This window comes from Trachurus trachurus (genome assembly GCF_905171665.1).
Source record: "Trachurus trachurus genome assembly, chromosome: 12".
NCBI classification, from domain to species: Eukaryota; Metazoa; Chordata; class Actinopteri; order Carangiformes; family Carangidae; genus Trachurus; species Trachurus trachurus.
The window spans coordinates 13,374,601-13,391,599 of NC_139908.1; the positions used below are offsets into that span (position 1 = coordinate 13,374,601).

The 16,999-nt window shown below is 41.4% G+C and overlaps 1 protein-coding gene across 1 annotated transcript in view; it reads right to left on the reverse strand.

Annotated features, from left to right (window-relative positions):
* pappaa (pregnancy-associated plasma protein A, pappalysin 1a) overlaps positions 1-16,999 on the reverse strand; it is a gene marked incomplete at its 5' end in the record, with an annotated part of 80,314 nt that overhangs the window by 16,734 nt on the left and 46,581 nt on the right. The window contains 4 exons of the mRNA XM_083983337.1: positions 6,390-6,564; positions 9,945-10,158; positions 10,350-10,485; positions 10,850-10,960. Of these exons, the coding sequence (XP_083839463.1) occupies positions 6,390-6,564; positions 9,945-10,158; positions 10,350-10,485; positions 10,850-10,960 (636 nt within the window). The remainder of the gene's footprint in view (positions 1-6,389; positions 6,565-9,944; positions 10,159-10,349; positions 10,486-10,849; positions 10,961-16,999) is intronic.

Sequence of the window (16,999 nt, forward strand, 5' to 3'; positions counted from 1 at the left end):
CGATTGGGTCCTTACATGTTGTTGGAATGCAGGAGGAAACTGGAGAACCCAGAGGAAATCCACACAGGGGGGAGAACATGCAAAATCCGCAAGAAACAGACTCAGGCCAGGAGTCAAAACCCAACAGCGGTAACAGCACTTTACTATGACAAACGAAGACAAGCTCAAGTTTACGACACGATATAAGACCTAATATAATAGATTAACATCCTTTCCATTCATATTATCGACCTATCAATAGTCCTTAATTAGAAACAGCAGCCATTCTACTACTGAAGGAGGTAGGACCCGGCGAGGCCTGACTGAGACTTGAAAAGGCCACATGTCTTGCATTAATTGTGTGTGTGTGTATGTACGTGTGAACTCTGTCTTTATACATCCTGTGCACATATAGTAGATGTGTAACCACTTCTGATGAGGGGTGATGGAAGGATTTTTCAAAGAACATAGCGATCAGGAAACAATATTTACTGGTATAAAAGAAAGAACAACTAATGTTTCCAAAACATTACATTACATTTCAAAATGGAAATCTTGTGTTCCTGGCTTGTTTTGTTTTTTTCATCAGAACTAAGTTCTAGTTTTGATTTATTTGATTTTATTTTCACTAGAAATAGCCGATTCCTGTAAATTATTTGGCTAGTGGTATCATATTTGCAGAAGAGATGAAAACCAAAATCAGGAGCTACCTCATTGTGCAAAACTTCATCTGTTTTCATCTTCTTCCATTAAATAACACCATGTGATGCAACAGGAATGCCCAAATTGATGGTAGTGCCAAGAAATCTCACAACAAAGCTGTGAGAGCTCAATCATTGTGAGTTTTACTCCTGGGATCACAAAGGGAAAACCTGTGTTTTTACCATCCTACCCCTGTTTTGGTTGCTTTTAATTACACACATCTTTTGAGAGAGTGGCCAAATTTTAAAGGCAACACAAGCTGGACTCAGTTAACACTACATATCTATTGCTTCATAACCTTCTCTCTCTTCCTCTGTATTTCTATCTTTCATCTTGATCTCATTATATGATACTGAAAAACAGTATCGGGTTCCCTCAAAATAAATAAGCTCCTTTTGTATTTGGATATCCAACAAAGTAACATATGCATCGCATGTGAGTGCCTGCTGAAAAATAACTGGGTGTAGGGTTGAATGAGTCAATCATGATGGGAGGTTGTGAACAAAAGTCCGCATGGAAGAAATGTGGAAGGATCAATTTAGTGTTAATGTGCCGACTGTAAATATGTGTGCAAGAGGAATGTTAAATACGTTTGTGAAATTGTGTATGTCTGAGTGTTAAGTTACAAGTTTAACCTATCTCAGAACATGTGTGTGTAAAACTGTGGTCAAGCGTACGCAAACAGATACTCAGAAAAACACATTTACGTTTACGTACATCTGCCACGTGCTGCTTTAATCCAGCGTGTATCCACAAGTGTGTAGGTGTATATAGGGTTGTGTTCCTGTGTGTACTATTATGTGTGTAAGTGTGTGGGAATTTTCCTTCCTTTAAAAAATTTACAGCTGACTATTTTTCTTCCAGTAGCGACTTTAACAACCGTTGGCTACTCTGCCTAATTCAAGCCAGACAGACTAACAGACAAATGAACTGACAAACTGACAGCCTCTTCCTTCAACTCAGGGGTTCGCTTCAGCTCAGATGGCACACGAACATAAGGCACACACAAAACATATGGTAACAGCACACAGCCGTTCATTGATGGGCCGACTTATTGCAGTGATGCTAAGGAATTAAGTATAATTTATTATTGTCTGGTCCTCATGGAAAAGCCCTATTGAAGCTGTTTCAGAGGAAAAAGTTTTCTGTACTTAGAAGCAGTGGTTTTATTTGCCGCTCTGGTTTAACACAACTGGTTCTGGGCAAGCGTGTGGTTGGAGGTGTTACTGAGAATCTAACAGTACTAAGAAGCAGACATGCTTCTAAGTAGATACAATTCTGGGAGGCTTAGGTTTTCTTTAAACGACAACCACATTTGCCTGAACATGGGAGATTTCAATCCTACTTGTGTTACAAATCACCATGTGAGGGCTTTTGTTTTCAGTGGGAGGATTAAAAGTACATTTACACCGGATTTTCGGACTCTGTAGGTTTGACCACTCTTCACTGCAGAGCAGCACATTGAACATTTGTATTCACATGCTCGTCCGGTCAGTGAGTGTCAGATCCTAACTCAGCATCTGCAAAGTCAGCAATGTTAAAGGGCTAAAACTGAGATTACAGTTCACAACCTCGACCAAAGTTTCACTTAAAGGCTTATGAAGGCGAAGACCAGTGCAGGAAGTCAATCCCTGCTGTGGCACTGTAAGGTCTCAGTTGTATTCACTTATGGATGCATCAGCTTTGAACCATCTTTGCGAGACACATCCTATTCTATAAGAGCTGTCCACTCAAAGATTAAACGTAGAGGTGATGCACTTTTCACACAGCCTCTATTCAAACTCAAAAACCTAAACTCAGTCATGTGCAGTAGGTACCTTTGGTATAACAGCAGGTGACTATACGTGAGCCCAGGTAAGGTACGCCTCACATTCACTCTCTGATGAAGGAAATTTATATCACGCAAACCCTAGTGGACCATTGCAGAGTCATGGATGCAGAAAGTATTGGTTTAGATGCAGCCTATAGCTACTGCCTGTAGACTTCCCTCCATATAACTTGGGACCTCCAGTACATACCTACAGTAGTGAGAGGCAAAGGCAATACTAGCTGGGGATGAGGTTTTTCAGTTAATTCAAAATTATATTTGTCCTTTGCATTTGACTCATACTTACTATCTCTAGAGCAGCTTCTCAAGCCTGTGCCTTAATAAAGGTCAAAAGCAGGAATATTACTAATATGCATTACCTAACATGCATGAAGCACCCACAGAAAATCTATGCATGGGTGAGGAGACCATCCCAATTTCAAATGATGGGTGAAATGAAAACTGGTTTTAGAGTTTCAAGACGGTGCACAGTCATTCTAGTCAAAGTTGGGGCAGATACTCAGATATTCAGGATTCCACATTTGAGTGTCGATATGATGTGCAGATAAAATCCTTTCTCTGGCGGGGCTGGCTGACAGCCCAACTGTATGAAAATGATGACAATATATCAATATGGATCTTAATAGCTCGTAAATTTACATTGGACATAACGGCTCAAATTATGGTGCTAGCAGGAGTTATTTCTAGGAATTATTCATGTGGGACCATTTTCATCATCACTGAGACTAGAATAGGGTTTTCCGGTCATTTAAAGTAAATGGGATGCTCAGGCAGGGTGAGGCTATTTTATAGTGAGGCAGGTATACTGGTTTGGTGGGCGTGTTTAAATTCAGATAAGAGAATGCTGTTTAATGTTGGACAGTGGCCAAGCCAATGTGAAATAAAAGTGACCTCATCCAATTAGACGGAGAAGAAGAATCAAGAATAAAACAAACACAGACAAGTCAGAGAAGTGAGGAGAGCCTTCTCTGAGAAGATGCTGCTCCCAGACCGACTTTGACATGACAAAAAAACTAAAATGTAATTGGCTAATGAAAGGAGACAAGACTGTGCTTCATACTGAACTTTTCAACCTACGGTAAGCGTCCAGGTGTGTGTGTGTCTTTGTGTGTCTTTGTAAACACTTGTGCTGCTGAAAAAAAGAAGGAATGGAATAAATCAAGAGATGTGTACTGAGGGGATGTGGAAAATCTGTTCAATTTTAATTCAATTTCAATTTTTATTTTGTTGCATTTTTGTTGTTTTACTTTTGTAGTGAAACTTCAAAATGATCTTTATTTGTTGATGTGGGTTTTCAACTATTACTGGATTTGAGGAGGAGATGAGAGTAGACACAGACTCAGAATCTGGCCAGATCGATTTATTACTAACCCTTTGATTCATAAAGCATTTTTCCATTCATTCTTAGGTTTTTTTCTAAAGTATCCCCAGTGTTTCTTTCAAATCTGTATTGTCTTGTTTGTCCAGGTCTGTTCTGCAGCTTCGCTGCTATAGCAGTCACAGAAAACAACACAGCGCTGCATCATTATGAATTCTATAGCTCACAACTAAACCAGGTTCAAAATGTTGCCTTCTCTTGTCAACATAAAAAAAAAAATAAAAAAAAAACGTACATGTCAAAACAATGACAAAACAATAAACAATACAACTCAAGTTTATACAAAATATGAAATGTTTCCCATGTGTTTATTCACAGTGAAACTTCCAAAAGCTTTTGAGAATAGACTTCCACTGCCCTCAGAGGGATGTGCAACTGGAATCTTTTTCCAGAGGCTCATTTCATTCTTTGGGGGTAAAAGACTTGACTTGGAATGGATCAAAAAGCGAGTAATAGAAGGCACTCCTGCTATGGTAATTATAAACATAATTCAGTCTGCACATCTATTTTACAGCATCATCTTTTTTTAGCAGCAGCATGTCAGCTGAGCTCAGTGATTTACTTGTCCTTATCGACTTTACGTGACTGGACTTAACATGATTTTGGAACGCAGGAGGAAGTTTTTGGCAGCTAGGTTCCTGTTGCTCGTGAATGAAGGCGTAATGTGAGATTTGAATGATGTAGTTCATCATTTTAATCATCCCACTAAGGAACTGATTATAACATCTGTAAACAGCTTATAATTCCAAAACATGGAGTAAATACCAAAGAAGTTGTGATGTTTGCAGTTCAAAAATACTAACATCTAATGTATTTTGGAAATAAGTGCGACATGGGTTATTTCACAGAAAGAAAAGGTCGCACAGCACAAATTTAATGTCAAAGAGGCTACATCAAAAACATCTTAAAATAATGACAGTTTAAACTGACCTGATGTCTCTTAGTTGAGTGAATGGATGCAAAAACTTACTCATAAATAGCAGGTCCTCTAAATACCTTTGAAGCTTTGCCACAAATGATGAGTGACAGCTCAAAGTCCAAGAAAATGTTTTTTGGCACAGACCCACTTCCGTTTCTGTTCTCTCTTGCCCCCCTTCACCCCACTTTGTCTGTACTTCCCTGCCTCTCCCTCACTGAAAAGGATAATTTATCACTAGATGAACTGACATTGATGAATAGCCACATAGCACACTGTCAATCAAAATCTAATGCAATTAGAAGTCTGTGCAGACTCATTGGAGAACTATTCTGATAGTGATTGTAGATACAGTATATATAGATGTGCATGTAGATGTGCATGTGCGCAAACATAGATTGCGTTCATGGGAAAAGGAGGGAAAACTCTTTTGTTATGACAAGTTGCAGATCCCAGCAGCAGCCATGTCAAAGGCTGGAGGAAGAATGGATACCAAAAAAATCATAATTTCTCCTTGTTTTTTATTCTTTAAAACTCCTCCTCACTCTCTTCTCTGAATATTTCTGTCCATTACTCACATACATCAGTATTTCCATTGAAATACACATAAAAACAAAATTTACCTTGTTCTCTGAACCTCCCATCTCTCTGAGGGAGCATTAATAGATTGTCTTGCAGACTGCTTTACAGAGCCATGGAGAAGGATAAAGTGTTAATATGGCCTTTACAGCAGCTTGGCCCCTATCCAAAAGGTTTACGATGCGGTGTCAACTACCCTGTTTGTTTGTTTACTTGTGGTGCGCATGCATCTGTGTGTACATTCTATCTGTCCACATCTGCGTCCTGTTTATGCAGGAGATTGTCTGTGCTTTGCTTTATATATGAGCTTGCATCAACATGGAAGCATTTAATGTGTGCTGCTGTGCGAGAGCGGCAGCAAATCTCTGCCCTTAAACAGAGACTTCAATGTGTGCGAAAACGAGCGGGGATGGAGAGAGGGAGGGAAAGAGAGCAGACACTATACGATGATGTCATCGTCCCGGTGGAGTAGCGATACAAAGTGACTGTTTGAGGTGATGGTGCGGCATGCTCAGCAAGAGACTAAACACTATTATGTCTGTGCTTGTGCTGATTATGTGCGGCGTGGTGTGTGTGTGTGCGTGTGTGCATGTGTGTGTGTGTGTCTGCATATGTGTAGCGAGAGGAGGAGACTGGGGCATCTCCGCTCCTCAGTGCAGCACTTATCTACCTGGATGTTGATGATGTCATTCTCCCGGGAGGCTTGCCGTGCCAAGCCTAGTTTTTGCAGGTGACAAAATAAATGCAGAGATGGAGAGGAGAGCAGAGGCAAATGTGCGTCTGCACTTCTCTCTATATGGCCATTTGTGTACTTGAGTTTGCATTAATGCATGTCCAATGTGTGCATTTGCAAATTCATGTTAGCACGCATCCTCCCATATGCTGCAGAGATGCTTTTGCACTTAAGTGTCTGCATGTGTACGTTTATGCATTCATGTGCTCCTGTATGCACCGAGCTTTTTAACTGCCTGTGTGCTTTTTAAACAAGTGTGTAGCAGTGTGCCTACCTGGCTCTTGATGATGTCATCATCCTGGTGGACTTGCAGGACGTAGCCAGAGTTGCAGGAGATGGTGCAGCGGTCCCCATTGTAGAGGTGGCGGCCAGGGCTACTGCACTTGAGCTCTGCATTGCGGATTATGGGTTCCTGGCAGTCAATGGCTTCGCACGAATAATGTACACAACTATGAGAGAGCGCATGTGTGTGTATATGTGTGTGTGCGTGTGTAGGGTGGGGGTGTGGGGTGGGGGGTGGTTGGGGGTGAAAGGAAAGCAAGAGAGGGAGGGAGGGAGAGAGAGAGAGAAAGAAACTAAAAACCACATTTAAAGTTACAACCAACATAAATTTAGAGTATAAAATAACACTGCAGACACTCAAACATGGAAGCAGTCACACATTTGTTCACAAACAGAAAAGCCACGCATTGAGTCAACCACATCCATCCATCAATGACTGTTTAACATATCAAATCAATAAACCACATGGAAAAAAGATTGCTATATTTGCTGCACGCATGAAAGGGGTGTCTGTGCACGACGGAGTGCAGTTTGAGAATTAAGAGCGACAGGATATATTATGTGCAGGCTACAATGGTAGAGTTTGGCCACAGCCCTGTATTGGTAGCCTGATGGAGAAGGCATTTCATGCTCTTGGAATGCTTGGATGCCCAAGGCACCTTTTTACAACGGTCCGCATTCTACAGTATAGGGTTCCCTTATGAAGCCGACAGAGAGGGAGAGAGAAAAAGAGAGGGAGAGAAAGAGAGGGGGAGAGGGAAAGAGAGAGAGAGAGAGAGAGAGAGAGAGAGAGAGAGAGAGAGAGAGAGAGAGAGAGAGAGAGAGAGAGAGAGAGAGAGAGAGAGAAAGAGAGAGAAAGAGAGGATGTAAGAAAATACAGGTCTGGAGAAAAATTGTTAAACTCACTCCTGCACAAATGGAATCTCTATTTTGCTCCTTTTTTTTATCCATTTGTTTTCTTGCTTCTGGTTAGATTTTTTTATGCTTTTTCTCTCTTATTATTAATAATGCAAACCTCCTATGCACCTACATTATCCCTTATATCCCTCTCTTTTTTGTCCTCACTAGCACTCTGTCTCTGCAGCAACACCTGGTATTAGAATAAGTAAAAGTAAAACCAAATGAGCTCTGAGTAATGCTCTAAGCTTATAATTAAAATGTTGACAAGATGCTGGAGCACAGGAGCAGCAGTCCCTTACGCCCAGGGTTTTTAAGGACAAGCAAGGGAAGCCTAGGAGCCTCCTCTGTGGACACTTTGGCTTGGAACAAAATCTCTTTGTGGTTTTCTGCTAGTCACTCTGGAATTTCTGACATAAATTACAATTAACTACCTGGAAAACTTTCCTCCTACACTGCACATGAGAAGTACAGTATACAGCACAATAGAATAGTATGTACAGCAAAAAGTAGAATGGAATAGTAAAGGGAAAGCAGAACAAAAAATAGTGTGAATATCCCATGTAGACTAAAAAAAAAAAACTCTTGATGTGGCAAGAGTTGATGAGTGCAAAAAATTATAGAGTATAAACTTTAGTGAGAAGAAAGTGAGTGCAAAAAACTTAGACAAAAGGGAAAACATATATGTGCATGTGCTTGCAGACAACCATGGAACACAAGACTGAGTCATGTTAATAGCTCCTGTTGTTAACAACTCAGGGAAAAGGGGATGTGGTGTTTTGTGGAGGCATAAGTATTACGGGAAATGTGCTGCTCAGCCCAGGAGAATGAGAGAGGGAAAGCGGGAGTAGGAGGCACAGAAAGGGGAGAATTAAGAGGGAGATGGCAAACAGTTCGAGGGAGAGAAAGATGGTGTGAAAGCAAAAGGATGGAAAGACAGCGCGGGATAACAAATATGATAAAGCGGAGGGGGAAGTGAGATGGGACGGGAATGTGGACGGAGAGGAGAGATAAGAAATTTGGACAGTGGGGAATAGACGACAGAACGCAGATGATGAATTGGAGCTGATTAAAGAAAAGAAACAGATCAATGACACAGAGAGCCAGGACTCTCCACTGGAGTGTGGACGGAGCCGCGAATAACAAACTCATCATAATACTTTATTATGATACTCAGCTTGTAGCGTGTTCAAGTTAAAACTGCTGAGGATAAGTTGGCATGTCTGCTTGAATTGCCATCATATAAACATGTAGTTTTCAAGAGCCTCTGGATATTAGATAAAGTGGAAAGAATATGAAAGGAAGGAAAGTCAGCAAGAACTCTGAGGGAAAGCAACTAGTCTGTGTGTCTTTGCACGCGCGCGCGTGTGTATGTGTGTGTGTGCGGTAACAAACAATTTCCTGGCTGATGCAGATACACAATAGTTTTAATCTATTTAGGTGCTCTTGGATGTCTCACTGGCACACAACAAAAGCCACAAACAGCTCTATCTCTCCACACAGACCCCCCGACCATCCACTCTTTGTGTATTGTGGTGTTTATTAGTGCATTTCTTGTTGAAAGGGCTGTGGGAGCATCATGAGTATGAATTGTCTCATGCATGACAGTGGTGTGGAAATTGGTAAATTGTGACTCCTCGTGCGTGTGTGTGGTCTGGTTTAGCTGTGTTTGTGAGGAGAGACTTGACATCATGCGTTCAGTAGTTAAAGTTAAAGGTACAGGACGCTCAAAATTACGAGTCTGTAGCTAAATAGCTGCTGATTCTTTCGGTGGCCCTTCTAAAAGCTTAATATCATCACCTTTTATGCCTGATTGACAGGTTATTTTATTTGATTAAGGGGTTTGACTTGGGAAAATGGCATTAACCCCAGAGCAGTATTGACAACACATAAACCATTACAGAAGAAACAAGCCCATTCTGGCATCATTTTTAAGGGAAAAGGGACATTTTTATGCAGTGTGCACTTCAGCCAATACAAAACAATGTAAACTAGATTTAGTATTGGAGGCAGGGAGGTTAGAAATTTGTGGACTGCAGTGAGAGGTCCAAATTGATTATAAATTCCCAGTGATATTATATTTCTTACTTAGAAAGTTTTACTGTTAGAGCTATAACTTCGGTCAGACGTCTAACATTAAACAGCTTGTTGGGGCCATTAATTAATGCAACACTCTCCCTCTCTCTTGCGAAGATATGCACACAGAAACATGGCTGTTAACAGGCCACTGTCTCTTCACCTTTTGAGTGAATGTTAACATAGACTAGCATCTCAAGTGTGTGTGTAGTCTGTCCTCTTTTAAGATGGGAGAGAGGACGGTCTTTGTCTGCCTTTCGTCTGCTCTGCATATACAGCCCTTGATGCATGTCTGTCTGTCCTGTCTTGTTCCTCTGAGGCAAATCTGTAATCTGGGACTGTATAGAAATATTGTGTAAAACTCACACAGTACAAACAAGTGCGCCTATATAAACCAACCAAGTCAATTTTTCTGTTTTACAGCATCACATGTGTGTATCTGGCTGTGACAGCAGGGTTGTAACACATCTAACCTTATGATTTCAGTTTCAAATGCCTCTGGATCTGGATGTGTGCATATCTAATGGAGGCCTCATGCGCACCAGTGCTCCTTTACCGTGTTTCTCTGGCTCACCTCTGGCCTGTGGGGTTGTAGATCTCATTGCTTTGGCAACCACTTATCGTGATGGGGTCAAAGGACTGGAAAGAGCGCAGACCTACACCCGAGATGGCCACGCGGCGAGAGGTAAACATGACCAGGATCGCCTTAGTGTGGTAGAAGGCCACGGAGAGGTCGTGGTTCACTGGGATCACCAGAGGGTTGGTGCGGCAGCTGAGACGCCACTCACCTGTAGAGTTAAACGGGATGGGAAAAAGTAACCAAACCTTACAGGTGAAACAGGGCAGCAAATAACATGTCACTGTACTTAAAGGTGGTTTCATTCTGCAGCATGTATGCCCAGCTTTACATACTTAATAATCTGACACCAAAGATGGATAAAGAGGGTTGCATTATAAAGCTATATAAGGCAGTTCTTACCTAGACTATGGATTCCTTCCTTGGTGTCCACCAGCTGAACAGTGATGTTACACTGAGTCTGGTCAATGTAGCCGGTCCCATCGGCAGCCAGGTGTATAATCACCGCTGCTGCCACCATGGGATGAGAAAAGTGGGCCTGAATGGAAAGAAAGTGTAAAGTTAAGGCCTTCAGTAACTAGAACTCAGTGAATCCTCTCCTCAAAGCTGATGTTTGGTGCAACACAGTACTATGTACCACTATGCTGTGCTGAAAGCAAATTCTGCCGACTTATGGTGCAGCTATCACCATACAACAACTATCAGGAACTGAATGTGTTTCTGCTGGACATAAACTAACAAAACACTTACAAGGTTGCTCCCTCACCCGCTCGAGTTGCATCAAAACGAGGTGACAGTGCAGCAGTTTGACATGAACTATTGTTTCCCCACCAAGTCACTGAGCTTATATCCTTTGCAGATGTCACCTGAGCCACATTTGATGGATATACAATCGGGCTTACCTTGAGCCAATAGCTCGGATATCCCCAGGCCGTCTCATGAGCCTCGCGACAGGGAAACCACGCATACTGGGACACTCCATCTGATAGATCGAACACCTTGGATTGACATGTCTGGGGAAACATCAGAGAAAAGAAGATGGAAATTTGTTAACTTGTTCACCACCTTCAAAACAAAGTCTGTTTTTCTCATCTTAAACATGGTTCTGTTATGTTAAACATATCAAGAAATTTAGTTTTCTTTTTCAATTTGAAACAAAAAAAAAGAATCAAACCGATTCTCTCTGTTTTAAATGCTTCTCAACTTTATTTTTTCAGTAGCAAACAGGACAACCCCTGTTTTCTCACAGTGTTTTTCAGTGTTCCAGACCAAAAAAAAAAGCGATTATATTTTGACAGTCTCAGCTGCTCCTGTTGTCAGTTACCATCTCTGATAAATGAGAAGCTTGGCCTTTTACCAACTCAACTGTGATCACAACTGACCTCAAATGTTTGAAAGAAAGTAGGGCAACATGGTGGATTTTTGTTAAAATGAGCATTAAATGTGTAACGTCCTAGTATTTCACTGACACGTAGTACCTATCCATAAAAATAATCACATTTGTTTACAATCTCGACCTTTTGACAACGCCGTGACCCCCCTGTTTTTCCACAACTGTCAGCTGTTTCTCAGCTGTTTGGGCTGACGTGCAGCTGACGTACATTCAGTGGAGAACTGTTTATTTGTGTCTCATCAACAAACCCAGCGCTCTGTCATGTGTTGCACGCCCTGTGTCCATCCCCTCTTCCTCTCATTCTTCCTCATAACCTCTGTTGTGTTGTTTCTGCTGGCTCCTTGAAACCTGTCGTGCCGCACCTGTCCACTAGAAGCCCTCAGAGAGTTTTCATGATTCTGTGAAGCACCTGAGTTGCCACGGCTCGCTCCTGCCACTATATTCATGGAGGTGTTTGCCAGTTCTTCCTTGTTATTTGGCAGGTTGTCTGAGCTGTCTCAGCATTCTAGTCATACTCACCTGTTGAATGGATTTGGCTCTAACCTCCTAATGATGATTATGATTGGTCCGGTGAAAGCAAACTAAATAATATCCAGGGATCTACTGGTGTTGTTTGAGAGTACCCCCCTCCCACACACACACACACACACACACACACACACACACACTCACACACAGGCAAACACAAACTGGTTGATCTAATAATCCCTTTAGATTTATAATATGCTCCTGTTTTGTAGAAATAAGGATCAGCTGAAATACTCCACTGATAAGAAATAATATGAAATACTTAGGATGTAATGTGAGTAACGTAAGATGAGATAACAGAGTGAACAATCTGACATTTCAACAATATTCATTAATACCACATAAATATACTGTGTTCAGTCTGCTGATATGATAAATGCTGAGTAATCAGGATTGTCAAGAGTGAAATTGAACTAAACTCCAACCTGTGAAATCTTGAGACTTGGGGTGTACTATTTTCAAGTTTGAATTTTGCTGTTGAGACTCTTTTATTTTTGTCATCTATAAGCCACCTGTGTATACCTACAGAGAATATTCAAGTCAAAACAGTTTAGTTCTGATGAACGGCTGCTAAACCTATCAAGTTATTGCACAGTTATCAGAAACAGTCATAATGGCAGAGCTGCCTGGAGTTAAAAGAGTGCAACTGAATTCAAAACTAGTATATTACACTGGCTTTTCTGACATGTGACGGTTCAAAGGACCCCTCATCCCTACAGGATTTGTGTCCCACACATTATCACCTCATTAGCTAGAGGCTGGGATGATGTTCAACATGATATGTAATGACAGACAGGGCTTTTTGATTAAAATGTAGGAAAAGTGGGAGAGGCAAAACGGTAAAGGATTACTGAGCAGTATATAAACACAGACAAAGGGGAGAGAGGGCAGATACCCAAGGACAACGAGTTTCGCCCGCTGCCCTGAGCTAGTGAAATGAGACACCAGTAACATGAGAGTTTTGCTAGAGAGGCTACTGTAAGATCCTGCCACCGTGGAAAACTGGCCAGACCAGCTATCTGTCCATATATCTGTCCCCTAGATCTGTTGACGTGACCTTTCTGCTCAGAGCTGAAGTGGCAGAAACGAGAAATGCAGGTGTGAAACACCTGAGATCAGTCGCCATGAGACTCTGGCCCCGTGCGAGTGCAGTTGCGTCGATGTTCATTTTTCATTCCTGTTTTTTTTTTTTTTTTTTTGGGTGAATGCACGAAACCATCTGTGAGATTTCCAGTCACCAGAAAACAGTAATTTGCTAAATGTTTATGTGATAAATACAGAAACTAAATTGAAACCAATGGTTATTTTACTCTGGCAGGAGCAGAGCTTCCTGGAGTCCAACACTGCTTCCCAGCCCAACTCCAACTTTGGTCTGGCCTTGACAAAAAACACCCACAACAGTCTGACTAACTCTCCCTGACTGTATGACTTAATTACCAATCTACTTTAAAGTCACTGCGGGTCTGCTAATGAATTAAAGTCAAGGGGAACTGTTTCCATTGCTAACCCTTCACTGGCAGAGCAGGTGACAAAACCATTTCCATGTGCAAACTGATGACTTATTCATGTAAACACAGGTGGCACTAGCTACACCTTCCTCCACACCCTCCTCCTCCTCCCATCCTCTCCTCCCCCTCATCTCCTCGTGTGTTTTTCTAACAGCCTACTGTTCGAGACAGACAAACACTGCTTGGCATGCCAAAACCCTTGCCCTCAAGCAAACACCTCCCATCAAGTGTCACACCAGTAGGAGGTAATTCACAAGTCTCCCTTGGCTCATTACACTTCCTCCAACCTCCTCAGCATGCGATGGCAAGAGTGAAAACACTAAATAGATTTGTCATCAGTGTGATTTAGTCATTAACACAGGGGGTAAGGTTGGTAAGGTTACGTGTGTTATTCTTCTTCTTTTTTAAACTGTATTCATTTATCCATCCATCCATCCTTTGCAGGGTCCCACAGGGTTGGAGACTATTCTACCACACATTGGTTGAGTGGTTTGGTCTTTGAACTGTGAGAGGAAACGGGGGTCTCTGGAGGAAACCTGTGCAAGCACTGCCCCATTCTGGATTCAAACCCAGAACCTTCTCACTGTGTTAACAATGCAACAAAACCTTTCTGCCATTCTCCTCTTCTTTGTTTTTCTAATATTCTATTAAAGCACAATGTTACGTTCTGTTGTCCATATTTAAATGTATTTCACTTTCAAACAAAATCCCCCAAACATGGCTATCTTTGCAACCAAAATTGTACCGTATGATCGGCTTGTCAACTTTAATCTAAGGATACATCTCATGATCTCAAACATAATCTCCTTTGTCTACATTTTTAGGACTTCAGCAGTGTTCCTGCTCCTACAGTACATGCATCAGTGTCTTCGTTTGCTTTTGCACACATTAGGAAACTGCAAACACACTTTCATCAAGAGCACCAGAGTGCAATCAAAGGTTCAGCCTTTGATCACACCACACACACACACACACACACACACACACACAGTTTAAGCCTTTGTAATCAGGTTAATTCACGTTTATTCATGTTCAGGCAAACTCTTTTACAAAGCTATTTCGCACAGAATTCCCTCCAACATGTGGAGCCTAAAACCTCATTTAGGCTTTAAAAAGTTTAAATTAAGTACATCATTGGTCTATATTTACTACAGTATATATGTAATATATTAGTTATTAGTTAGTTGTTAATTAGTAGGACAGTTTCATCTGTTTGCATAGGAAATGTGTATTATCCAACAGGTTCTTCAAACTAGGAGCTGGTAAACTCTCCTCCAGTTGAAAACATCAGAAAATTCCTTCATCTGGTTGACCATGATCAGGTGTTATTCAAGGACTGGTAAATGCATTCGCAATATTGAGTCCCTAAGGATGGTAGAAGGAACATGCATTGATTAATGCACTGAGAGGAGAGGGATGGGAGCCCAGGATCATTTATAGCACTCACTTCATCACAGGTAAAGTAACAAAACCTGATCATTTTACACAGATGTGTAAGTTCATAACATATGGCTGCAATTGTCAATATGCTAGGGCTACTTTGAACACTTTAAAAAGAGCGGCAACATCAATCAGTGTTCCACAAAACCTCCATTAGGTAATAGTGGAATAACTAATTAAATCTTAAACAGTGTACCTGTCACTGACCATGGAAGTCAGCTTCTCTCTTTTCTTTGACAGGCCCTTTTTTGGCCTCATTTTATAATCGGTCTCAGAAAAAGCATGATTTTTAAAAATAAACTTTTTATGGCTAATACATCATCTGAGTCCAATGAAACTGAATAAAAAACAGATGTGATTTCCTTTATCACAGACCTTCTGCAAGCCCTGATCAATCAGGCCGCCCCTAATACTAGGAATGTTAAGTCACCGAAAAGCACTTGCAGGGAAAAGCAGCTGATGTCATTCACATTATTTACTGTATCTTAGTTAGATGTGGTATTCAAAGCCACACATCCTGCGCACACCAAGATGAACGACGAACACAAAGGTTTGCATGTGTTTGTGCATATGTAATACAACACTAATATAATCATGTTAATAGATCCCATATCTTATGGGCTTGCATTGCATCACTTTATTGCTGCAAGGCAAGACAGGCCAAGCAAGCATCTTGAACAACGCTTTGAGGTAAAGACTTAATGGATAAAACCTACAGGAAAGGGAAAGACCTGGACTAGAGATGGACCTACTGTATGTCAGAATGCTATTTGTAGGTTATAACTCTGCATTTAATACAGCCCCTGCAGGCTGGTTGCTTAACCTGGGACTAAATCGCACTCTGTGTATGTGGATAAGGGACTTTTTGACCAACCGTCCACAGACTGTGAGGATAGGCTCATACCACTCCTCCAGTCTGTCCCTCAATGTTGGTGTGCCCCAAGGTTGTGTGCTGACACCTTTGCTCTAATCATTATACACAATTAACTGTACCTCCACTCATCCCTCCAATATGAAAATAAAATTTGCAGATACTACTGTAGTGGGACTGATTTTTAACAACAAGACAGCCTGCCGAGATAGAGTCTGCAAGAGCTCATCATCGACTGTCAGAGGCAATGCACAGACTCTGCTCCTCAAACCATTGGAGGGTCTCCTGTTTTAGGTTTCTGGGGACCTATGTCACTGATCTAGTAATACAGCAATGACTTTAATTTCTAAGGACGATCAACAAGAACAAACTGGCAAGGCCTTCTACTACTGCTGTACTGAGAGCACTCTGACTGCATAAGAGCTTGGTGCGTGAACTGTGCTGCTGCAGACAGGAAGAACATTCAGAGGGTCATCAACACATGCCAAAAAATCATTGGACTGCCCCTGCCTACTCTGGAGGATATATTCAGGACACGTAGTCTACACAGAGCCAACAACATCCTAAAAGATGAGACCCATCCCTGCCACCAACTCTTCTCCCTACTTCCATCTGGGAGGCATTACAGAGCCATCAGAGCACGCACCTCCAGACTCAAAAACTGTTTTTTTCCCCCCTTAAGCCATCACTGAATTAAACAGTAACAGTCTCTGACCCTCAATCATTTATTGATCCTTCTATTATTACATTTTTATTATTATTTATTTGTTGACTATTTTTTTGGCGAGAGTACGAATGATGTGTATCATGCACTGACGTTTTTACAGAGGCACTTGTTACGTTTTGTTTATTTTGTCAAGACAAAATAATAACTCAAGTCAAGAATGCAGCACATATGCATCTTAACTAAGACCTGTAGTTGTTGGCCTTGCACCAATCTGCTGTGCCTATGAAATATATCAGCTGTATGCAGACCTTTGAATGGATCGTGTGATTACCACTACAATATCATAGCAAGTAATCATGACAACGGACAGTACAAAGAATCTATCATAAAGATTCCGACTTAGAAAAAGTAAGGAGAGGATCTGTTGTTTGTGAGGTTAAAAAAAGGATGATTAAAGGGAGGTTTTCTAACCAGAGCAGGTTGTTTCGTGATTGCCGCTTGGCAAGAACTTCAGACACTGCTGTATTTACGAGACAAAAGGTTATAATATGCCCTCTGAACAGTGCCAGGTCTTGAGTGAAATCTACAGTGCATCACTATCTGAAAGTGATCAGATTGGACGGTGCGTGCTGGTTAGCATGCTAG